The sequence below is a fragment of the Bubalus kerabau genome, chromosome 23 (assembly GCF_029407905.1).
Source record: "Bubalus kerabau isolate K-KA32 ecotype Philippines breed swamp buffalo chromosome 23, PCC_UOA_SB_1v2, whole genome shotgun sequence".
NCBI classification, from domain to species: Eukaryota; Metazoa; Chordata; class Mammalia; order Artiodactyla; family Bovidae; genus Bubalus; species Bubalus kerabau.
Window position 1 is genome coordinate 27,001,689 of NC_073646.1, and position 23,997 is coordinate 27,025,685.

General features: G+C 52.7%; 3 protein-coding genes across 4 annotated transcripts; 1 reads left to right on the forward strand and 2 right to left on the reverse strand.

The window, feature by feature from the left end:
* Window positions 1–305: 305 nt before the first annotated feature.
* On the reverse strand, window positions 306–13,246 carry CLN3 (CLN3 lysosomal/endosomal transmembrane protein, battenin). Of its 2 annotated transcripts, XM_055562086.1 has the most exons (17): window positions 13,049–13,196; window positions 12,184–12,359; window positions 11,879–12,001; window positions 11,642–11,720; window positions 9,952–10,048; window positions 8,715–8,786; window positions 8,242–8,321; window positions 8,042–8,127; window positions 7,107–7,179; window positions 6,874–7,017; window positions 5,825–5,937; window positions 4,552–4,598; window positions 4,404–4,472; window positions 4,254–4,309; window positions 4,023–4,116; window positions 793–933; window positions 306–685 (listed from the first exon to the last, which is right to left on the reverse strand). In XM_055562086.1, the coding sequence occupies exons 3-17, from the start codon at window positions 11,922–11,924 to the stop codon at window positions 566–568; spliced, it is 1,317 nt and encodes a 438-aa protein (XP_055418061.1). In that variant the 5' UTR covers window positions 11,925–12,001; window positions 12,184–12,359; window positions 13,049–13,196; the 3' UTR covers window positions 306–565. The 2 variants fall into 2 exon arrangements, with proteins under 2 accessions (XP_055418061.1, XP_055418062.1); XM_055562087.1 differs by lacking the exon at window positions 793–933 and having other exon boundaries at window positions 13,049–13,246.
* Window positions 12,462–18,418, forward strand: APOBR (apolipoprotein B receptor). Its single transcript, XM_055561873.1, has 4 exons — window positions 12,462–12,539; window positions 14,303–17,056; window positions 17,148–17,410; window positions 17,505–18,418. Exons 1-4 carry the CDS (start codon window positions 12,462–12,464, stop codon window positions 17,572–17,574), a joined length of 3,165 nt encoding a protein of 1,054 aa, XP_055417848.1. The 3' UTR covers window positions 17,575–18,418.
* A 64-nt stretch (window positions 18,419–18,482) lies between these two features.
* IL27 (interleukin 27) lies at window positions 18,483–23,596 on the reverse strand. Its single transcript, XM_055561489.1, has 5 exons — window positions 23,566–23,596; window positions 21,102–21,274; window positions 20,919–21,017; window positions 19,744–19,902; window positions 18,483–18,804 (listed from the first exon to the last, which is right to left on the reverse strand). Exons 1-5 carry the CDS (start codon window positions 23,594–23,596, stop codon window positions 18,553–18,555), a joined length of 714 nt encoding a protein of 237 aa, XP_055417464.1. The 3' UTR covers window positions 18,483–18,552.
* Window positions 23,597–23,997: the final 401 nt, after the last annotated feature.

Below are 23,997 nucleotides of genomic sequence, written 5' to 3' on the forward strand. Positions count from 1 at the left end.
AATAAAGCCTCAAAGACTAGACCATTTGCTGAAGTGCTTCCTTTACACTCTCCTGTATATATTCCATAGTGAACTTAGACTATTTTTATGAACAGAAGAAAATGTTTTTGTTTTTTAAAGTCTTTATTGAATTACAATATTGCTTCTGTTTTATGTTTTAGTTATTTGCCCAAGAGGCTTGTGGGATCTTACCTCCCCAACCAGGGATTGAACCCCCAACCCTTGCACTGGAAGGTGAAGTCTTAACCACTGGACTACCAGGGAAGTCCCAGGAAATGTTTTCAGAGAGAAAAATGGCACAAGAGTCAACTGATAAAATAGGCATTTATTCCGAGGGTCTAATGGCAAGAAATTCCCCGAAACCAGCTTGGTAGTGGTAGGAAAATTTCTGCCCCTCCATCCAAGGGGAATGTGGCCTCAGCACTTTTATACACCCCAGCCATGTAGAGAAGGCTGGGGATAGACCTCATAGATGGGATCTGGGTGGGCATGGGGTCAGTCCAACCTGCCCACCTATCGGTAGAGTCCCAGGTCAGCGTGTCCTATGTCCCAAGGAGTCAGAATGTCAGGAGAGTTGGCAGAGGAAGTCATGCAGAGGCAGGGCCAGGAGCCCTGAAAGCGAGATCCCCAAGGTGTCGGAGATACAGGCGGTTGCCATGGCAAATTCCCGGTGCTCATCACTGGTCTGGGGAGGGTGGGGAGCAAAGGTGAGGCTTCAGTCTTCAACACCCCTGCTTGGGACTCTTCCCAGAGAGGCCGCCCACCCACAGCCCTCGCCCGGCTGGTGCTGACCTCCAGGGCAATGTTGTGAAAGGTGTTCACGTAGGCCGCACCCCCCAGGAGCCCCTCAAACATAATGATCAGGAAGACGAGGTAGATGCTCGGCACGTAGCTTAGCCACACATCCACCAGCAGGAACGCCAGGTTGAGGCACTGTGGGTGCAGGGAGAGAGGAGGGGTGAACCAGGGACCAGAGGAAGGCGAGAAGGGAGGTGCCGTCCTGTCCAGTGGTCCCGGTTCCGGGAGAATGCTGATGAAGGTGAGGGCTGACAGGCGGGGACCAAATTCCGACACCCAGCTGGCCTACCGGACCCTGGGATCTGGGGGAGGCCTTCTCCCTACCGCTTCCCAGCAGCCTGGACCCTGGGGGTCTCCTCCCATCCTCCCTGTGCCCGTGTCATTCCCATCGTCTGGGATGCTAGCCTGCAGTCCCCTACTTGGGCTCTCCTAGTCACCACTGTTCACGGCTCAGCTTGGATCAAGGCCACTCTCACTCCCATGATCTCATTCCTCCTCCCAAAGGCTCCCTGAGTGGAGAGGTCTCCCCTCCCCCCGATTTTACCAACCAGATGCTAAGTGAGACCAGAGGTTCTCAACTGGGTGTGACTCTGCCGCCTATGGGACATGCGGCAACATCTAGAGATGTTCCTGGTTGTTACACCTGGGGAGGGAGGGTGCTACAGGCATGGAGTAGGCAGAGGACAGGGATGCTGCTCAACATCCTATGGCTCCCAGGGCAGCCTAACAACAAAGAACCATCCAGGCCCAAAATGCCAATAAAGCTGAGATTGAGAAACCAGGGCTTAGATGTTCCCTTGCCTTCTAGGAAGGTTTGTTGACCCCACCCAAGGGTGTAGGTCCCTTCCTCCATGCCCTAGTCCTTCAAGGCATTCTACTGACCGAGTGGGACATAAGTTTGCCTCCCCAGTCTGTAGGCCACCCCAGTGGTTCACATGCTTAATGTATTGGGTTGGTCAAAAAGTTCATTTGAGGTTTTCCCTATGAGGGCGTGGGGAAATCCGAACGAACTTTTTGGCCAAGCCAATACATACAGCTCACCTGTGGGTCTTATTACCTACACAGGCCTTGCCCTCAGAGGTTCTAATTCAGGAAGCCAGAGCTGGGCTCAGAGATCGCATCTAAAAGAACACACCTTAGTAATACCAAGGTCACCCTAGAAATACTATAGACACATTCACCTGGTTCATTAGGGCCAGATGCTTTCTGTAATGGAATCAAATGATTATATGCCACTAATTCTATGAAGCGGCCTTGCTTAAAATTATAGTGAAAATCATAAGTGACCCATTTCGGTGGCATCTAATGAAGAATCCAGAGTTAAGAACTCATACAATTTGGAACTTGGCAAGTACAAAGCCCTGGGCTGGCAGTAGTTTAAATAAATAAGGAAGAAACTGAGGGGATATTTGCATGCAGTTGACTTAACATTAAAGTTAATGCTGTACCTTGTTATGATAGAAGTGAGTTAAAATTATTAAAAAGGGCAAAGGACTTTCCTTTAAGTTCAGCTGCTCAGTCGTGTCCAACTCTTTGAGACCCCATGGACTGCAGCACACCAGGCTTCCCTGTCCATCACCAACTCCTGGAGCCTACTCAATGTCCATCACGTCAGTGTTGCCATCCAACCATCTCATCCTCTGTCTTCCCCTTCTCCTCCAGCCTTCAATCTTTCACAGCATCAGGGTCTTTTCCAATGAATCAGTTATTCGCATCAGGTGGCCAAAGCACTGGGGTTTCAGCTTCAGCATCAGTTCTTCCAATGAATATTCAGGACTGATTTCCTTTAGGATGGACTGGTTGAATCTCCTTGCAGTCCAAGGGACTCTCAAGAGTCTTCTCCAACACCATAGTTCAAAAGCATCAATTCTTTAGTGCTCAGCTTTCTTTATAGTCCAACTCTCACATCCATAAATGACTACTGGAAAAACCGTAACTTTGACTAGATGGACCTTTGTGAGATTTATTTTAAAGGTCACCTTTTTATATGCCCTAGGCTCCCCTGGTGGCTCAGACAGTAAAGAGTCTGCCTGCGGAGACCCAGGTTCAATCCCTATGTAGGGAAGATCTCCTGGAGAAGGAAATGGCAACTCACTCCAGTATCCTTGCGTGGAAAATTCCATGGATGGAGGAGTCTGGCAGGCTACAGTCCATGGGGTCTCAAAGAGTTGGACACGACTGAGCAACTTCACTTTCTTTCTTTCTGTTCCCAAGAGCATGGTCCAGAGGGATATTAAAATAATTTGGAGGTTGCCAACCACTTGCTTTGGGCTTCCCTGATAGCTCAGTGGTATAGAATGTGTCTGCCAAGCAGGAGACGTGGATTTAATCACTGGGTTTTGGAAGATCCCCTGGAGAAGGAAACAGCAACTCGCTTCAGTACTCTTGCCTGGAAAAAAATCCCCTGGACAGAGCAAACTGGCAGGCTACAGTCCACGAGATTGCAAACAGTTGGACATGACTGAGTGGCTGAGCACACAATAAGGACTTATTTTTGTTTGACCAAGAACTCTGACATTTAGAAACAAATAAAAAGATATGAATGTTTAAGATCATGTTTTCTTCTTAAAAAAAAAGTTGAAGGTTTATTAGTTACCTTCAGTGGCTTTAATTGCATGACAATGAAACATGATTGCTGGTTATGTAAAACTCCTTTCAATAAAACTGTTGTACGGAAAAGTGTTTTTGCTCATTTAAAGTTTAATCACTTACATGACCTTTGCCATGAATTTGCTCACCAGTCTTGAGATAAATTACCTGCTTTACTCACAAAGTCACTGGTTCTATGTAATTAACCACCCAGGATAAAAGAACAGGACGTTTTCCGATTGTTAGAAACATTCTTTGAAAGTCTGTCTCTTTGCATGAGGCTTGGGTAAATAGTTATCTAACTGATTAAGACATGATACACAATCTCGCTCTTTCATGCTTCACATTTCCATTTCTTACAACTATGCCCAGCTTACAGATGAGGAAGCTGAGGTTCAAGATTAGTTCAGAGACCTGCCCTAAATCACACAGCTACTGAGTATAGAAGCTGGGATCTGCACCGGGGTTTGCTGGGCACCTGAGGCCATGCATCTTACACAGACCCCTGCTGGCCATTCCCCATGATTAAAACATGATGGGATGCGATCAATAACCCCTGCTGAGGGAGGGAAATGATGGAACCTGGGGAAGCTGGGAGCCAAGGGAGAGGAAAGTGAGGGCCAGGGGCTCAGTACCTGCAGTAAGGCCAGGACCCATGTGTGGCGGATGCGACAGCAGCGGAGGGAGGAGCGGGAGGCAAAGACGCCGGCCTGGTACAGCATCTGGTACCTTTGATGGGGCACAGAGAAGGAGGAAGCCCCTCTGGTGCCTCCTCAGCAGGGCAGCCCCTCCCAACCCCAGTCCTTATCATCAAGGGTTGCCCCCAGCCCCCTGCCGGTCCTGCCACACACCCCGACACTTCTCACCAGCGGTACTGCTCAGCATGAGTCAGGAACGTGTTCCGGAAGAAGAGGAGTTCAAACTGCAGCAAAGAGCAGACAGGGGAGATGGACAAGGCCATGTGGGTCCCCACCTCCATCATTGTTCCCACACCCTTCCTGGCAGCCCTCACTCACAAGTCCCTGGTTGATGAAATACTCAGCAAAGTAAACCAGCACCAAGGGGATGATGTAATGCAACAGGCCCTGGAAAGTCAGGAGACATGAGCGGGAGGCAGGTGATGAACGCTGGCCGCGGGGGACACGCCACAGCCGTTGTCCGTACCTTAAACACGGTCCACCTTTCCTGAAGGGAGAGGGGTGAGCTGGAGCCTGCAGGGCAGAGGGAGAGAAGGGCAGGTGAGGTCAGCACCTTGACTCAGAAAAAGGGGTGCTGGTGTGCAGGAATCAACCAGCCAATACTACAATGTGAATGCACACAGGCCACTGGACTGTACAATTCAGTATCTTTTTCATGACTCCTGTTTAGCCTTTTTTTTTTTTTCTTGCCACACAATTCAGCATGTTGGATCTTAATTCCCTGACCAGGCATTGAACCTGTGTGCCTCTTGCATTGGAAGGCAGAGTCTTAACCACTGGACCATCAGGGAGGTCCCTATAGCTTACAGCTTGATGGTGGTATACAGGGCCCTGCTCCCAGCCACACTGGGCCCCTCTTTCTGTTTCTTTGAACATCCAAGCTCATTCCCACCACAGGGCCTTAACACTTGCTGGTCCCTCTGCCTGGAACCTATTCACCCCAATGTACGCAGAACCGACTCCTTGTCTTTCATATTTCAGCCCCATGAGATGTCCTCAAAAAGGCCTTAGATGAGCATCTTCTCTAAGTAAAATGCCTCTCCTTTGCACCATGTCATTTCCAAGCACATCACTCTGTCATGCTCTTCTAATACTTATCAACAACATGTGAAAATGAGTTTCTGATCTGGTTATCTGTTTACAAATGACACAACACGTAGTATTTGATAATTTTTTTTTTTTTTTTTGGCCGTACTGCATGGCATATGGAAACTTAGTTCCCTGACCAGGGACTGAACCCATGCTCCTTGCACTGGAAGCACAGAGTCTGAACCACTGGACTACCAAGGAAGTCCCAAAGATGAGTGTTTCTTGAAAAGATGAATGTGATTGCTGCTGCTGCTAAGTCGCTTCAGTCATGTCCAACTCTGCGCGACCCCATAGACGGCAGCCCACCAGGCTCCCCCGTCCCTGGGATTCTCCAGGCAAGAACACTGGAGTGGGTTGCCATTTCCTTCTCCAATGCAGGAAAGTGAAAAGTGAAAGTGAAGTCGCCCAGTCGTGTCCGACTCTTAGTGACCCCATAGACTGCAGCCTATCAGGCTCCTCCATCCATGGGAGTTTCCAGGCAAGAGTACTGGAGTGCGGTGCCATTTCCTTCTCCGATGAATGTGATTGGCTCTCATCATAACCAACATGCCCATCCAAGTCCCCTCCAAACTGCCCACAGTAGAAAGGAAAAGACTGAAACCCAGAGAGAGAAAGTGACCACTGCTCTGAGGGGCTCCTGAGTCTCCTACCTGGCTTCGACTCTGAGGCCTCACTGTTGATCAGGGGCTGCCGAGCTGATGTGTCTGAATCAGCTTCCCCTCCGGGATCCTGTGGCCCAGGAGACGTGAGCAACAAGAAATAGCTAGAAATGGACAGAATGAAGAGAAGATTGAGGAGCCTCTGTTGGGCTGGAAAGGCCACTCCCTCCCAGGATAGCCCCCATCATTCCTCCTCTCCTCCAAGACACCTCAAACCCAGCCAGAGAGCCTCCAACTGTGCAAAAATGCTTCCTCCTCTGGAGCTGAAATGTATATCCTTGTTGTTTCTAATCCACAGGCCCTCGTTTTGACTCTCGGCTCACAACAAGCCTATCAGTTCTGCCTTCTTGTTATTTTTTTAAATAATCACTCTTGTTGTTTAGTCACTAAGGGGTCTCAGACTCTTTGTGACGCCACGGACTGTAGCCCGCCAGGCTCCTCTGTCCATGGGATTTCTCAGGCAAGAATACTTGAGTGGGTTGCCATTTCCTTCTCCAGGGGATCTTTCTCACCCAGGGATTGAACCCGAGTTTCCTGCATTGGCAGGTGGATTCTTTAGCACTGAGCCACCAGGGAAGTCCCAATAATCGCTCCAGCTTCCATTTATGATGTGCTCATCCTGTACTAGACCAGAACTTTCCAAAGTTCGGTCACTTATGTTTTGCCTTCATGATATTTGCCATGTCCATATCCCTCCTGTATATCATATTTTTAACTCAGTATTTCCCTTTCAATTGATTCCCTTTTGCTACATGGCCTGGTCCTAAGCAATCTTCTGTGAAATCACAGGTTTGACTGACCAATGAAAATGTTTTCCTAACACACATGAAAATACACACAAAATGAACCGAGTCCACCTATGGGAAAACTGAGGGTCAGAGACATAAAGCAACTTGTCCCATGTAACACAGTTAACAAGGAGCAGGCTCCAGAATCCAAACCCAGGCCTGTGAGAGAAGCCACATCCTCCCACTCGGCTGTAGGGATCTGAAGATCCGGATCATGGTCAAGTTCTCGCTCCTTGAATCCCGGCTGCTTACCTGGCCAACAGCAGGGCGGGGATGCCCAGCATGGACAGCAGGGTGTGCTGGGGAGAGAGGCCAGCCTGGGTGAGGCCCAGGTAAGACAGTGCCCCTAGCAGCCCTGCTCCCCCAGTACCTGAGGACCAGCAGGAGATCACGGCCCTGAGAAGGAGAACACAGTAGCACTAGGCAGGACCACAGCCAGGGGCGGGACCCCCCCACTCCCCTCACTCCCTGCTCTGCCTGCTTACCTGGGGTAGAAGGCAGTGAGCGAGAGGAAGGTGACTTCCCCCAGACCTGAAGAGATGCTAGCCAAGACCACACCTGGGGGAGGACAAGCATGGCAGTGGCCACTCCCAGCCTTTCGCCAACAGCCCTGATCCCCTAAGCAGGCGTGGCCATAGCCTCCTCTACATCTGCACGGAGGGGCTGAAAAGAGATCTCCTGGGACTCTCCTGGTGATCCAGTGGTTAAGAATCCGCCTCCCAGTGTAGGGGATGTGGGTTCAATCCCTGATTGGGGAACTAAGATCCCACATGATGCCAGGCAACTAACTTCATGCTCTGCAACAAGAGAACACTGAGCCACAACTAGAGAAGACCTCACATGCCACAAACTAGAGAAAGCCCTCATGCTGCAAGGAAGACCCAACGCAGCCAAAAATCAAATAAATAAAAACAGCTCCCTAGGATAGGCTGGGCTCCAGATGTGAAGTAGAACCAAGCCCCTTGCTCGTACTTCCCCTCATAGGGAATGGCACCCTCCACCCACCCAGCTACCAAACCAAGGGTAAGAACTCATTCTTTTTGTTTGTTTTGGCTGGGTGCGCAGCTTGCAGGATCTTAGCTCCCCAACCAGTTTTCCAACCTGGGCCACAGCAATGAAAGCGCTGAGTCCTAACCACTGGACCACCAGGGAATTCCCAAGAATTCCCTGTCCTTGATGCCTCCTCCACCTCCATCACAAACTCTTGGTGACTGCTCATCTTGATCTCCATCTATTCTGTCCATTTTATCCCATCTCCTCTATCCCTCCAGATTGACCTTATCTCCTGTCTCCTACCGTGACAGTCTTAGCTGTCTGAGGGTTACAAAAAATGCTCTCTCTCCTCTGGGTAGTTGGGGAGACTATCCTGTCTGTTGTGGATCCTTTGAACCCTTCACTTGACATAAAACCTCCCACTCACCACACAGGCTGATCGTCACCGAATGAGAAAAGGCAACCAGAAGGAAGCTTCCTGCAGCACAGATCCCACTGGTGAGCACCCGGGGGCTGAAGGGAGGTGGGAGATGCGGATGGTCAGCTGCCATTCCCAGCTCCCCAGCCCTCCCCGCCTCCCCACTCACAGACCCCACCTGCCTTTTCTCCCACCGCCCACACCCAGACCTGTAGGGCAGCAGATGAAGGCCAAAAGGAGCCAGCAATTTGATGACAAGGGTGGGAAGGATGTCGGCCAGAAGCACCGCCTGGGATCAGAGAATCGAATGAGACCCCACACCTTCCCAGGGACAAGCCTCCCAACCCAGTGGCCAGGAAAAGACAGAAATCCAATTAGATGGGCTACACACACAGGTTCGGACATCACACAGGTCTGGATCCCAGTCCCAGTTCTGCTGCTCCTGAGCTATGTGTTCAGTATTCATATGCTCTGAGTTTCAGTTTATTTAGAAAATGGAGATAATTATAGAGCCTAACTCACAGTACTGTTATATGGATTCAATAAGCTAATTCCTGCTGCACACAGGAAGTGCTCAGTAGATGGCAGCCTTAATGATTAGAATCATGGGTGCTAGGTTCTGAGTGGGTGGGATCTATGGACCCAGAAGAAGGGGAAGGGGGGGGACCAGATGGGTACTCACTGCTGTGGAGACAGGATTGCAGTCAAATCGAGATGAGTTATTGTGGGAGGTGGGCGTTGGGTCTGGGTCCACCTGATGGGAGAGAAGAAAGTTTTTCACCCAGGGAGGCAGGAAGGCAGACAAACAAGGCCTGGTTCCATTCCCAGCTTTGCTCTGACTTGAAGGATGTCCTTGGGTTAGCCCTGGCCTCCTGAGACCTCACTTGATGGGCACAATGGGGAGGGGGTTTCCACAGGAGTCTCAAATTAATGGTCGACATGCCAAAGGGGGCCCTGTAAACAGACTTGATTTGGGTAACACACTCAGGAACTTTAATTTTAAAAACCTAGGTTTCCAGAAAAATTTGGTCTTGGACCAAATTCCCTGTTGGACCTGCAAGGTGGTAGCTGCTCCTCCTAGGCCTGCCTAGGATAGACAAGAAGTTCTCAACCAAAGGTGATTATACCCTCCAGGGAACATTTGGCCATGTCTGGAGACATTTTTGGTTGTCATCAACTGGAGGGTGAGGGACATTCTATTAGTGTCCAGTGGGTAGAGGCCAGAGATGCTGTTAAACATCGTATGATGCATAGGAAAGTCACCCAACAAAGAATTATCCAGCCCAAAATGTCAACAATAATGCTGGGGTTAAAAAACCAGACTTTAGACCATAGTCCCACCTAGCCAAAATTTGAGTTTGCAATTGGTTTTTCAAGCACCAATTGATTATTTTCTAAAAAAAAGCTTTAAATTTTATTTATTTTTGGCTGTGCTGGGTCTTCATTGTTGCGCAGTCTTTTCTCTAGTTGTGGCAAGTGGGGGCTACTCTCTAGTTGCGGTGGGCAGGCTTCTCACTGTGGTGGCCCCTCTGGTTGCAGAGCAGGGGCTCTAGGGCACTCAGGATTCAGGAGTGGCAGCCCACAGGCTCCACAGTTGCGGCTCCTGGGCTCCAGAGCACAGGCTCAATAGCTGTGGCTCATGGGCTTATTTGCTCTGCAGCATGTGGGATCTTCTCAGATCAGGGATTTAACCCTTGTCTCCTGCATTGGCAGGCAGATTCTTTACCACAGAGCCACCAGGGAAGCCCATACCAGTTGATTCTTAAAGGCCCTTACTGCTCTGAGGTCTGGAAACTTTAGCCATCTTGCCCCACCCCTTACCCACCCCATTCCATGAGTGTTTCAAGTGGGTCTCTGCCCGAGGTGAGTCCCTCCTCTTCCCACAGCGACTGGTGGTGGTGGTAGAGAGGGTCACTTACATGGCTCTGATTCCCAGGTGTTCTTTGGTGACTAAGGATGTCGTGGGCAGCGCTGAGCATCACCACGTAAGAGAAGTTGTTGCAGAGGCCCAAGAGCCTGGAGTAAGCAGGACAGATTCCCCCCACCCCCAGTTTTATTGAGATACAATTGACAAAAGACAATAGATCATAACCTCTATTTAGGACTACAATCTATCCACCGTCCCAGCACCAAACCTCTCACTTTCCCATGCCTTATTTTTCCTCTGTCTTCTGACCACATCCCCATGTAGTGGGAGGGTCCAAAATACAGGCCTCGGATGACAAATTTAGGTTCACATCTAATCTCTGAGACCTCTCCCAGGAAGAGAAGGAAGTCATCCTTGATGATTCTCTCCTCCAAGCTCCCATCATGACTCAGTTCCTGGGGCATTTCTCATCCACGGATCCACTGTCTCCAACTGTGGTACAGCAGAAAGATCCTGGGGGCTTGAAACCCAAAGGACTATGTTCAAGTCCCAAGTCTGCCACTTCCTATTTGAGTGGCCTCAGTCGAGTCTTATGTAAAATGGGGGTACAAATTTTCCTGCTGACTATCTCACAGAGTGATGTAGAGATCAAAAGAAGATAATACCCTTTATGATCTATGAAGGATCTTGTTCACTTACTCTCATCTCCCACAGCTGCTGTCAGTGACGGGTAGGGAACAGGGCACAGCAATAGAATTTCATGTGTCCTTTTCACAAGCCTACGAAGTGGTACTGATGCTCCTCCCATTTTACTGCTGAGAAACTGAGGCTCAGAGAGAGAAGCCTCACTTCCAACCCAATCTGCTACCCAAGTCCTTGATGCTTGCTGCTGTTGTTGTAAACATCACCAAGTCATGTCCGACTCTTTGTGACGCCATGGACTATAGCCAGCTAGGCTCCTCTATCCATGGGATTTTCCAGGTAAGGATACTGGGTTGGGTTGCCATTTCCTTCTCCAGGGGATCTTCCCGACCCAGGGATCGAACCTGGTTCTCCTGCTTGGCAGTTGGATTCTGTACTGCTGAGCCACCGGGGAAGCCCCCCTGATGTTTAAGTTAGTGCTAAAATTATTTCCCAAGGCTCAGTGTTTGAATGATTTCAGGAGGTAGACAGAAAACTTTTTAAAGTTAGGGATGCATTTATTAAAAAATGCATTAAGAAAATACTGGCTTTCCATTCAGGGTAATGACTTACTGTTTTCTTTTTAAAAATGCAAGTATTTACAAATTTAAAGGCTGAGTTGATTGCAGTAAAAACAAGAAGAAAATAACCCTCCAGGTGATATGCGGAACTGACTGAAAGTGAATGAGTGAAATGTGGAAAATTTACAGTGGACCTCAGGGCAAAAAAACACACAAAACTTCCCTGGTGGCTCAGTGGTAAAGAATCTGCCTGCCAAGGCAGGAAATGGTGGATTCCATCCCTGGGTGGGAAAGATCCCCTGGAAAAGCAAATGGCAAATCACTCCAGCATTCTTGCTGGAAATCCTGCTGGCAAAGGAGCCTGCCTGGCAGGTTACAATTCACTGGGCTGCAAAAGAATCTCGACTTAGCGACTAAAACAACAAACAACAAAAATATTTTGTGAATTCAGCTCCTTTTCTGAAACTCAACTCTTTCTTTCCTCTTTCCTCTTGTTGCTTCCCTCTTCCCACACGCTTTTTACTTATTCAGGCCACTCACCAGAAGCCCACCGCGTTCTTCCAATGGGCGCCCTGACTGTCTTGCAGCGGAGGCCGAGGTGCCAGGTCTGTCTCCTCCCCTGAAAGGGGGAGAAAAAGAGGGCATGACCCCCACCCCAGTCTCAGGTGCACGATGGTCCCACGGATATTCTCCCGGGGCCGACCAGCGCCCGAGCCTGTCAGGTACGTCGCGAGGACAGAGGAAGTCAATCCCGTGAGGGTCGGCGGCTATACTCACCCTCGGAATCCGAAAGGCGCCGCGGCGAGCCCGCACAGCCTCCCATGGCATCAAGTTCTGGTCCCCCCGGGAGTCCGAAGTCAGCGAGAGTTCAAAGTTGGCTCCAATGAGACGGATGAGGATCTGAGACAGGTAAGAGGGATCAACGCCCCATTGCCGTCCCAGCTCCGAGTCCGCTGCACTCACGTCCGGCGAGCCACGACCCTAACCCAGGGCTCCATCTCCCGCCCTCGCACGCCCTACCACGCCCCGCTGTCGGACTCTGCCCCCATCCCCTCGAAAGCAGGGGGCCCTGCAGCCTGTACCTTTAAGAGCAGCTGAACATTTCGCACCCGCACCCGTAAACAGACAGTCACGTGACAGCACCGGTGGGTCCCTCATCACGTGCTTCAAGGTCCTCACCACTTCCGGGTCTTTTCTCTGCCTTCGTTTTAGACCTTCCCAACTTCGGGGCGTAGGAGAGATAGAGGCTGGGAGAACCCTGGAACAACCGGTTTAAAACTGGTGTGTATAGGATAAGCAAGAAGAGCCATGATGTTAGGTAGCAGCGCCCAAGGCCTTGAACGTTGTGCCAGCACTAGTCATGGCTACCAACGGCTTCAGCTTCTATCACGGCCTGCAACTGCCAGAAACAAATATGGCCACACAGCTACCCCAGACTGTTTCTGGCTGACAACAAAGGCAGCCGCATCACATCATTCTTATTCCTATCTGTTGCCTTTAGATTGCTTTAGAAACTGTAAGTAAAGATAGCACCCACCTAAAAAGATTTCATGAATTATCTCTTGGCAGTATCCAAGAGTTAAGAGAACTCTTTTCTTAATTTATGTTAGAATCAAGATAGGTCAATCCTGGTTTTACAGATGAGAAAACAAAAAAGGAAAGCTACTGATGATCATAAAACATCAGACCTAAAGGTGACTTTAGAAACTCGGCATTAAGAATAGAGCACCATGGGCAGGGTTGCTGGCTGAGCTAGCTGCAGATTCCTGCCTGCATTAAGGGCGCTTAGACCAAATGATTCTAAGGCCGGAGATTATGAGTCTGCGATCTCATCTAGTTCCTCTTATTGAAAATTTGGAAAGTGAGGCTCCAGGAAGGGGATAGAGGAAGAGGTGTAGATTAAAGTCATTTCACGTAGTCCCAAATAAGGAGCATTTATTCTCTTACCTTCCTCTAGGTGGTAAAGCAGCATCCTGCATTTTCTTCATCACGTCCTTCCCCTGCTAATCTCTCTTGTGAGCTTCCAACAGTCAGTGCCCACCTCTCCCAGCTCTTCCTCCCCACCAGGCCCTCAGACTTGCTGTTTGAAATGTACCCCCTTTGGTATGCTTCCCAGATCACTCAACCAGTGAAAAACAGGATCCTACTACCCATACTGGCTCTAGAAATTCAGCAGCATGTCATACATGGCCTCCTCCTTCAAGGAACTCGAAGGTGGGAGGTAGACGTGAATAACCACAATACAAAGTGTAGCCAAGTTTCGTTTTGCAAGAATGACTACAGATGAGCTAATGGGCACTGGAGCCACCAATCCAGCTCTTTCTTCCTCTTGGGGAAGCATTAATGACCCTGAAATGAGAAACCAGAGCTCTTACCAGCCCCCTGCTCACTCCTACTTGTCCCCAGGCAAAACAGGAACCACAAACCCCAGCTTCCTCTCACAGAGAGGCTGTGGCTTTGAGGGGAGACGGAAATGGCCGAGGTGTAAATACAAGACCTGAGTCACTTGAGCTGCAGTTGCCCCTTACTGCTTCAGTAGACCCCAATTCTGAGGTCTCCAGCTCCCACTTTTCCCTTTTGGTCTTCCTCCCTTGCCCTCTAGCTCCAAATACACATCCACATCCCTTATGTGATAGATACCTATTTCCCAACCTGCGCTGGAAGCATCTGTGGGCAGGGCTTGGGGTGGGGATACGTCAGGAAGAGACAGGGGAAGAGGAAGTGTCTTGGGTACTGGGGAAGACTGGTTCGGTGGGTGGGGACAGTCATTATCCGTTTTCTGGACACACAGACAGAGACAGACAGGATGGATTTCCTCCGGCTACATCTCCCTGGGCTGCATCAGGCCTTGAGGGGGGCACTGGTGAGAGGGGCATAGAGATGCTGGAGACTTTCACCCTGCTCTCTAGGGCCTCACCTTCCTTTCTCCCTTTGAGTCTCTCCTCAGACCCAGATTCCTTCCCCAGGATCACGCAGCCTGTTAGCCCAATATTCTCTGGATTTCAATCCCCCAATCCCCACACACATCCACAGACCTCTCATCTAGGCCCTTTCCTACTCCTTCTGCAGATCCTGTCCTCCTCCTTCCCCCAGATCCTAGAACCCCTCTTTCTTATCCTGAGTTCCTCTGGTCCAGGGCCCCCAGGGAAAGGGCTGGGCCTCCCCTTAATGCCTTTTGTCTCCCTCCCTCTTTTTTCCTAGGAGTCTCTCAGCACCTTTGTTTCCTACCTTATAGGAGATGAAGTCCCCACTGTAGAGAGGAAGGAGGCATGTGCAGCTGAGGAACTGAGGGAGGTGGCTGCAGGAAGGCCCCTGGGGAAGGTGGAAGAGGAAGCCCAGGAGGCCCTGGAGGGTCTTGGAGGCAGTCAAAGCAAGGAGGATGGAGGGCTGAGACAGCCTGGAGAGACTGGAAGATGCTGGGAGGAAAGCTCAGCTACAGAACAGACCCGGGGTGGGGGAGAAGGCAGCTCTTGTGGGTCTCAAGCTGAGAGGCAGGACACTGAGGACTGGGAGGCAGCCAAAGCCATCAGATGCCAGGATTCAGGTATCCCCGTGGAGGCCAGAAAGAAGTCTGAGGCAGGGTCTGAGGCTGGTCAAGATAGGAGGAGCCAAGCTCTGGAGATCCAGGAGCATGATGAGCAGGAAGTGAAGAGAGAGGAGACACTGGGAACACGGGAACGGGAGGAGGAAGAGGTCAGGGCAGCAGAGTCAGTGGTGGTGGGAGGGGTGGAGTCAGAGCAGACCTGGCACAAGAAGCCTGAGGGGAAGGCCGGTGCTGACGGGCACAAGGTGGCAGGGGATGGCAAGGAGTCAGAGCAGGTGGTCAGTGAGGCAGCCGCAGAGGAGATCCAGGGCCCTGGGGCCAAAGGGGCTGGGAGGGAAGAAGGGGTGCCAGTGGTCAGGTGTGGCCGAAGCACAAGGGCACAGGGGACGCAGGAGCCAGGGGCAGAATCTGAGGATGGGGAAGCCTTGGGCAGGGAGGAGGCTGACCTCCCAGGAGTCGAGGAGACAGAATATGGGGCAGTCCCAGGAGAAAGGATCCCAGAGGGTACTGGGAGAGTCTGGGCCCTAGAGGAGACCTCCAAGAGAGACCAGGAGGAGGAGGAGGTGGATGAGAACAGAGAGACAGAAGCAAGCCTGTTCCCTGAACAGACCCAGGTCCTAGGAACCGGGACAGTGGAAGAAGAAGCCAAAGGCCAGGCAGCAGGGAGGGAGGCTGAGGAAGGTCCGAGGTCAGTGGGGGAGGTAAGGGAGGGCTTTGAGGGCCAGGCAGATCGGGCTGAGGAAGAGGCCGTGGGGAGGCAAGACTCAGAGGTCAAGGCTGGTCAAGCCAGTCTCAAGGAGGTAGTACAAACAGAGGAGGCTGAGGAGCAGAAGAAGGAGAGTTGCTCGGCCGCAGAGGCTGAGGTGCCCCAGGACAAAGTAGCCAATGAGGCTAAAGGGGATGCTGACTTGGAGGCAACCCCAGAGGCCAGGCCCGAGCAGTTCAATGGGGAGAGCGGGGAGGAAGAGACTCAGACAGGGGATGAAGCACTGGAGGGGGAGTGGGGTGGCCTTGAGCACGAGGTCACTGAAGGCCAAGAACCGGAGCTGATGGGAGGCCCGCAGACCACAGCAGAGCAACTTGAGGAAGGGCCAGTGGGTAAAGAAGAGCTCCGGAGCATTCTAGCCCCAAGCAGAGAGGAGACAGGGAGGAGCCTGCAGGAATATCCCAGGCACGTGGGGCATGTGAAGCCTAACAGCTCTGTGGCCGAAGCCTGGGAAAACAGAAAAAAGGATGTGGAGAGAGATGATGCCCAGGAGGAAAAAGGAGATGCTGAAGAGGGGGAGGAGGAGGCTACAAGAGGCCAGGCATCAGTGGTGGAGGCTGGAGGAGGCCAAGAGTTGGCACGGCCAGCGATCCCAGAGGCAGGTGGGGAGTGGATGGAAGCAAAGGAGGCCTGGCATGGAGCAGAGGAGGGAGAGGCCCCGGGAGCGGAGAACCAGGAGCGGGGCACAAGGCTCGGGGCAGAGGCAGGGACCAGCCAGTTCCTGGGAGAGTCGGACACCAGAGAAACCCAGGAGGAAGAGGTAGAGGCCCCTGGGCCCTGCGAGGAGGACAGAGCCTCCAGGAAAGGCTGGAGGCTGGAGGCAGAGGCTTCGAGCCCCCAGAGCAGCGAGGGACCGGAGGCAAATTCTTTGGCTGTCAAGATGGTGGAGGATAAGGCAGCTTTGGAAGGAGGGGCCCTTGGGCCTGGGGAAGGGCCTGAAAGAGAGGCTGGAGATGCCTTTGGGAGAGGCTGGGATTTGGAAGGGAGAGAGGAAGCTCACAGAGGTGAAGAGCTGGTGGAGGCTGCAGAGGGAGAGAAGAGAAGGGGGCAGGAGTTTGGCCTGGAGGGCTCAGCTGAGGAGGAGGTGCCTGGCCGAGGTAGCCAAGCAGAGGCCCTTGAGGCTACCCTGGAGGGTGAGCCAGAGGGAGAGCCGGTGGGGCTGGGGGAATCAGCAGGGGCAGAAGGAATCTGTGGGGTGGATGACTTTCCCTCGGGCTCGCAGGCGCTGAGGGCAGAAGGAATCTGTGGGGTGGATGACTTTCCCTTGGGCTCGCAGGCGCTGAGGGCAGAGGACCTCCCGGGAGGGCAGGCACTGTGGGAAGGAGAGACTGGGGGATGGCGAGTGAGGGAGCAGGGGCAGAGTGGTGAGGCGCAGCATGGGAACCAGCACCCTGAGGAGGGAAAAACACAAAGGCCCCTTGACGTGGAGGATGCCGGGGTGACTGGAGGCCAAAAGGCAGAGGCCACGGAGACTGATCCAGGAGGCCTGGAGGGTGTCCAAGGCCTGGAGGGTGTCCAAGGCCTGGAGTGTGTCCAAGGCCAGGAGGACCAGTCGACCAATGAGGACCCTGTGGAGGCTGGGCCTGGACCACAAAGGGAGGCTGACGGGAGTGCTGGACAGGATGCTCACGGCAAGTGGGGTGAGGTGAGTGCTCCGGGTAGGGTCCAGAGCGGGACGGAGCAAAATCCCAAAGCTGTAGCTGGCCCCGTGGTACCCTGTGCCCTCTTCCCTATAGGCCCTGCTCCCCGGGTCCCGCCTGGACGTCTCTGTCTCGAGGAGCCGAGTATTCCTGTCCCGCAGCTCCTCGCAGCGCCGCTCCCGGCCCTCTTTCCGACGGACCCTGGTCCCTGAGCCACCCGAGGGGCCTCCCAGCACTCCACCTGAGGAGGAGCCATCAGCCCCAGAGCAGAGAATCCAGCCAGAGCATCCGCCGGAGCCAAGGCCCCCCAGGCCTGAAGGGACTCCACTGCCGGCCAGGAGAAGTCCCTTGGGACAGGGGTGAGCACAGGGTGGTGGGGTGACCCGGCCAGCCTGGGTAAGAGGCTGACAGCACCTGGAGGCCAGCTCCCCACGGCCTGTCTTCCATCTGCAGGTTTGGCCTGGCACACCCAGGCATGATGCAGGAACTGCGAGCCCGGCTGGGCCAGCCAAAGCCCCAGTGACTGGGATTCAAGGCCCCGGGAGCCAGGCGCCGAGCAAGACTTCTGGGACGGCTGGGTTGAACCCTGCTCAGCCTGACTCCCTCTGTCACTTTAGACACGTCCTTTTCACCACCCCCCACCCTCCCCCCTGGGCCTGAGTTGCTGCGTGTGTCACTGTGGAGCAGACAGAACCAGATGCCAGCGAGAACTGTGAACTTAAGGAGTCTGCCTCTTCAGTGTGGCTGATGGACCCCTCCCCTGCTGGGGTTGCCTCTCTCTGAGGGCCTGCCTTGCCTGCCTCCTAAATCTATCTCAGCTGCTCAGAAGACCGAGTGAAAACAGAGACAGTTCTCCCCACAGCCTTCCCTCTCGGACGGCACCCACTCTTTGCTCTTCCCAACCCCGTCCCTGACCAGGCCCTCGGCGCTGTGGAGGAGGAACGCAAACCTCTGAGGTTGAAGCCAGCTTGGAGGAAAGGGTCATTGCTCCATTTGCAATCAAAGGGAAGCATGCTGGTTGCCTGGAACTTCCAGAATGGGAGCTGAGTCCAGGAACTCTGCTGGTTACTGTGGCAACCACCAGCTGAACAAACCAGAGTGGGAGAAGGTGGGCCAGAAACCCCCAAAATGGAGGAGCAGAGAGGAGTCCAGGGTGGCCAAAAGCTGCAGCCTCTGCGCCAGGGCCCCTCAGGGTGTCAGGCACCCCTTCTCTGGAAAGAAACCAAGGCAGAGAGAGGGTGGGAGTGCTTTATTAGACAGCATGGTGGCCTAGTCTGAGGATGACTAGCAGGCCCCCATAACAATAAATAAACCTTCATTTTTCTAAACAATAAATAAATATCTAAGAAATAAATATCTGACAAGGACCAGAGGGCCTTAAGTTATTGGGTAGGGTGTGGGATGGGGTCGTGCCTTGTCTAAGGCAAATGAGCCGGAGGCTGTCTGATGGCCCAGACTCCAGTCCTCAAGTCCTAATGGGTTCAGCTAAGAGGTCACTCCATCAGGGCTGGGAACTGGGTGTGGGGAACCCCAAGGCCTGGACTGAGTTCCCGGCCCGGGAGAGCAGCAGCAAGTCCCGCACGGTCCGAGACAAGACAAGTTCCAAGGAGTGTAGCAACCGGTAAGTGTAGAGGAACCGGGACCAGGATACCTGGGCAGATATCTGCAAGGGGGCGCCCAGAGCCCCTGGAAGCAGTCTTTTTTCCTCCTCATTCTCATGCTCTTCAGGAAGGTTGAATCCTGCAGCCAGCACCTGCAAGGAGAGGCCCAGGGGGTCAGAGAATGGCCAGCCTGGGACCCCAAGTGAAACCTTATCTCTTTCTGTGCCCCATGGTATAGAGTGACATCAGAGACCACAAAGTTAAGATTTCCCTGGATAACCCCTACTTCACATCTTCCATGATGTCATCATTTCATGTGAACTGCCTGATTCTTTTTTTGGGTCAAAAAAAAAAATTGGAAGTCACAAGGCAAGCTGGTGCTCACAGAGCAGGCTGTCACTCACCCAGGATTGCCCTGGGGACTGGGGGTTCTGGAAGTTCCTCTCTCTCTCTTTTTTCTTTTTTTGGTTGTGGTCCAGGGTTTAAGGATGTTCCCCAACCAGGGATTGAACCTGGTCCCCAGGAGTGAAAGTCTGGAGTCCTAAGAGGCTTAGTAGGAGTCTCACTAGGCCACCAGGGAACCAGAAGCTCCTCTCTCAAGAGTCATCTTAGGATCAGAAATGGGCATAAAGGTGATCTGGTTAGTTTTTAATGCTGTCTTCCTTTTCTATTCTCCTTTTATTAAGGATAAAATTCCTATTTCCCTTTGAAATGTTCAAGAAAATCTGGTGATGTCAGAGGATGAGAGAGAAGGGAACCTAATTGGCTGCAGGACCTGCTGATGCTAGGTGCTGTCCTGGCATCTCTCATTTAAGACCAAGACCCCAAGAGAAGAGATTCAGGGGGCAGAGCCAGGGCCCCGTGCACCTACACATACACACTCACACACACACACACTCACACACATACACACTCACACACACACACACAGCATCTCCTTCCAGACACCCTATGTCTGGGCAGGGGGAGTGTTTTAAAAGGGAGCCAATGAAAAATAAAAGAAAAAACTACAAAAAAAAAAAAAAGAGCCAGTGAGCCTTAGTTTTGTGTGTTGGTCTCTGGGGGTGGAGGAGGGTGGATGGACACTCTACCTGGAAGCGGAGATGCTGCTGCAAATCTCGGAGATCCAACCTCGTGGCCTGCAGTTGCATCCTCTCTGAACTGGTCCAGAACTCCTGTTTCCCCAGCCCTCCCAACAGGGTATGGAAGGGACGAAGTGTCAGGGAGAGGAAGCAGAGTCGTTCTGGGTCCTGTGGCAGGGGAGGGAAGGCATCAGGAAAGGCCTGCAGGCCAAGGATCCACTTGCAACCCACCTCATCTCTCTCTGGGTCCTATCCCCAACACAACTCCAGTCTCCATCCATTCCATCACCAAATCTATTCTTGATAGAGCTTTTTTTTTTTTGGCCGCATCACACATGTGGGATCTTAGTTCCCCAATCAGGGAGTGAACCTACACCCCCTGCAGTGGAAGCATGGAGTCGTAACCACTGGACCACCAGGGAAGTCCCTCCATATCTATTCTCATCCGTAACCCCATCTCCATCCATACTTCTTTCTTGTGCTCATCACCATTCCTATCTCCACGGTCTCTGATCTCTATCCTATCTCCTTTGCCAACCTCATTTTCAGTCTTAAGCCCAAACTCACCTCTAACCCGTAACCGCATCTCCACCCTCCTGTCACTCTCTACCCACAGCCCCATTCCGTTCCCTCTCTACCATCCCATCCCAGCTCCAGCTCCTCACCTGTTTTTATTCTGTCTCCACCTTCCTTCCCATCCGTATTCCCCTTCTTATCCCAGTGCCATCCCTCTTCCATGTGTCCAGCCTCCCTGTCACCGTGTCTCCATCCCATCTCCAGCTCTACCCACCCCCATTCCAGTCCCAGGTTCACCAGCAGTCCTCACTCCTTCTCTGTCCCCCGCTTCATTTTCACCCATCTCCAACCTCTTCCCATTCCTAACCTCTCACCATTCTCACTCCTCATACCAACTGCATGCCTCCTCCCTACTAATCTCTATCCCCAATCCCGTTCTATTCCCATCCCGGCCTCTGTCCTTGCTCGGCTTCATTCTTACATTCTTCCTAATGCCATTTCTTTAGTCCAGCCTCATCTTTATACTCAATGACTTATCCAGCCTCATCCAGATGCTCTGCTTCAATTTATCCCCAAATCCATCTTCAATTCAGTGGACTTTATCTCCATGGACCCAGACCAGCCTTACTGCCAGTTTGCCTGCCCCACCCTGCCAGTCCCTCACTCACAGAGAGGCCACGCCAGGCCTGGAAGGTCGTGGAAACGTTGGGGAGCTGCTCTCCCAGGGGCAAGAGGTCGAGGTTCACTCCTGGCAGGTGAGATTCAGCCTATGGGACAAGGGCTCTAAGTGGGGGCCCAAGAGGGTTGGGGATCTTCCCATCCCCAGAGCCAGCCGCGTTAGGGAAACTCACAAAGTGATGAGCCTGGACCCGAACCGCAGAGAGCAGCTTCCTGGCGAGATGCAGGCTGACCTTGAACTCCCTCTGCAACTCCTGCAGGCTCAGGGGGGGCCTCCCTGGGGGCCTCGGGAATCCCCAGACACCAGCTCGAGCCAGAAGCAAGAAGAGCAGCAAAAGGCTGAGCCCTGAAGAGACGGGGGAGGGGAGTGGACAAGATGAGGGGCGAGCTGGAGGAGAACTTGGGCGAAGGAAGGAAGGGACCGTGCCTTTTCTCAGCCTGTGCTACAGGCACGCACTATGTGTCATCCCACTGACCCCTCAAAACCACTAATGAGCTATTGAGACACCATATGGCATCTCTTGTGGGCTTCCCAGGTGGCTCAAGTGGTAAAGAACCGCCTGCCAATGCAGGAAACAGAAGAGACTCGCATTCATTCCCTGGGTCGGGAAGATCCCCTGGAGGAGGGCATGGCAACCCACTCCAGTATTTTTGCCTGCAGAATCCCACGGATAGAGGAGCCTGATGGGCTGCAGCCCATAGAGTCTCACAGAGTCGGACACAACTGAAGTGACTTGGCACACACGCACGCACGTATGCGTCTCTGTACAATGAAAGGAAAATGCCCCTTCCCCAGGTATACACAGCCTGGCGCAGAGTGCCCACTTTTGAAGCAAATCTCGGGCTGCATCTTGATCGCCACTAACTCCCTTGGCCAGGTGTCTTCCTCAGCACACAAACTGCACGAGGGTGCGAGGCAGTCTGGGTGCTATTATTCTCCCTATTTTGCAGATAGGAAAAGTGAGGCTCAGGAAGGGTGACCTGCCAGAGGGTGAGTGGACCAGGACTGGCATCCAGATTGGCCCAAATGCAGAGCCTGAGTGCTTCCTCCAGGGACCTCAGAGGAAGGCCACCACCTCCACCACAGCGGGCACAGTCTATTCTGCCTGGGCTTAGCCAGGCGGCTTAGATGGCCTGAACCAGAACCCCAGGGGAGGGCTGGTGATGCTGAAGGCTCTATCCCAGGGAGTCAGAAGGACAGATGGGTCCAGCCTGCCCCAAGGCAGGTAGATCACTGTGCAGTGTGGGAGAATCAGGGCTCCCAGGAGAGGGAGGGGGGCCTGGAATGGGAGGCAGCAGCCCTGTTTCTCAGTTGGGTTCTTCCCTTGAGCAAGCCACCTCTGATCTCTGTGCCTTGGGCTCCCATCTGTAAAATGGAGGATCAGATGGGCTGATCTCTGAAAGTGCCTCCCGCCCAGCATTTCCTGGAAAGAAGGAAGAGGGGCAGTGGGGCTGGAGCTCTGGGAAGAGGGCAGTTTCTTCTTCAGGGAAAGGAAATCTAGCAATCCCTAGGCAGTTGCACAACTCTACTCGAAACCCAAACCAAAACAGCTTACTAAGTCAAAGTCTATTCTTGACTCCCTCTTCTCTCCCTGCCTCTTTCCTATCTGTTCTCTATCTCCAAACCCTGAGCTCTGCTCCTTGAATTGTCCTCTCAATAAAGAGTAAGGGGAACTTCTGGGCGCTTCCACTACCCCATAGACTTCCAAAGATGGTGGGTCTTGTCTCTAATCTCCAGCATTCAGGTTCTGTGGCTTGAGGCCACTCTGACACCCTGGAGACTTAAGACAGAGTGAGGTCCTTTCTAGTTCCATATATTGCCCACCCAGAACTGAGCTGTGCCATTTCCTGCTGACCCCCTGTTTTTTGCTTGGACTCTGGAGCCCCCAGACCCTTCCCTTGGCTTCTCCTTCCCCTCTTCAGCCAATCCTGCGGGTTTGAACCTGGTCTTTGAGGGTTCTGTCCCCATCTTCCAGCCCTTGGTCCCTACCCTGAGCCTCCCATCGGCTCCTCTGCTTATAGCTCTAGTTCCACCTCTGAGTCCTTCAATCACCCATGGTAGCTTGAACCTCCTTCCAAGCTTCAAACTCCACACCCTTGACCCAGTAAGGCTGCTGACTCCTTGGCCCCAGTCCCCCCCTCCTTCTGTCCTTCCTCTAGCCAGCCCCAGTTCTCAGCCAAGCTGACTGAGCAGGGACTCATTCATCCTAAATAAATGCTTAGTTTATCTGCCTGGCCCTGATCCTGGTCAAACTGCCTGCCCAGTTTTCCCCATTCATGCCAGTCAGGTCTTCCCATCCTCAGCCCAGCTCTCACCAAATTTCCTTCCTTCTACTCCTATCCCCTCATTCATGCTAGCCAACCTGCCCCACCCTCTGCCCAGCCCTAGCCTCTGCCTCAGCCCCTCTCCCCAAGTTATGCCTCTTTTATTCCCATCCTTCAGCCAGCTGTGTCCTATATCCGTGTGTGTGTGTGTGTGTGTGTGTGTGTTAGTTGCTCAGCCTCTTTCCTTAGTCTTGGCCACATAGCAGCCCCTCAGCCTTTGGCCCCCATCCACAGTGGTCAAGTTCACCCATCCTCTGCCCAGTCTCAGCCAAGCCCCCACCCCTGTGCCCCCACCCCTGGCCTCAAACTCACGCCAGCCAAGGTTGCCTGCCGTCTGGCCCATGGCGGGGCCCAGCCTCCTTGGACAGCCATCTCCCGGGCAGGGGGAGTCTTATACTGGGGGCTGTGCCCAGTTTCACTTTCCGTCCTGCTTCTACTTTCGGCTTTGTGTTCACCGAGTCTTCCCTCATCACCACCCCTTGCTAAAATGGGGAAATGTAATTTCCCTTCCCAGAGAGGGTGGGAGGTGCAGTGGGGGTGGCGGGAAGCTGGGGTTTCGGTCAATCTCAGCTCCTGACTCCCTGCTGCACTCTACAGTCCAGCCATCCCCTTACTTCCCCACTCAGGCGAGCCGCCCCACTCTGCTTGCTGGTAGGTCCCAGAGACTCCAGCCCCCCTCCTGTTTCTCTTCTTTGTCACCATCATCCCAGTGCCATCACAGTCCATTGTGCTCCCAAAGATGGA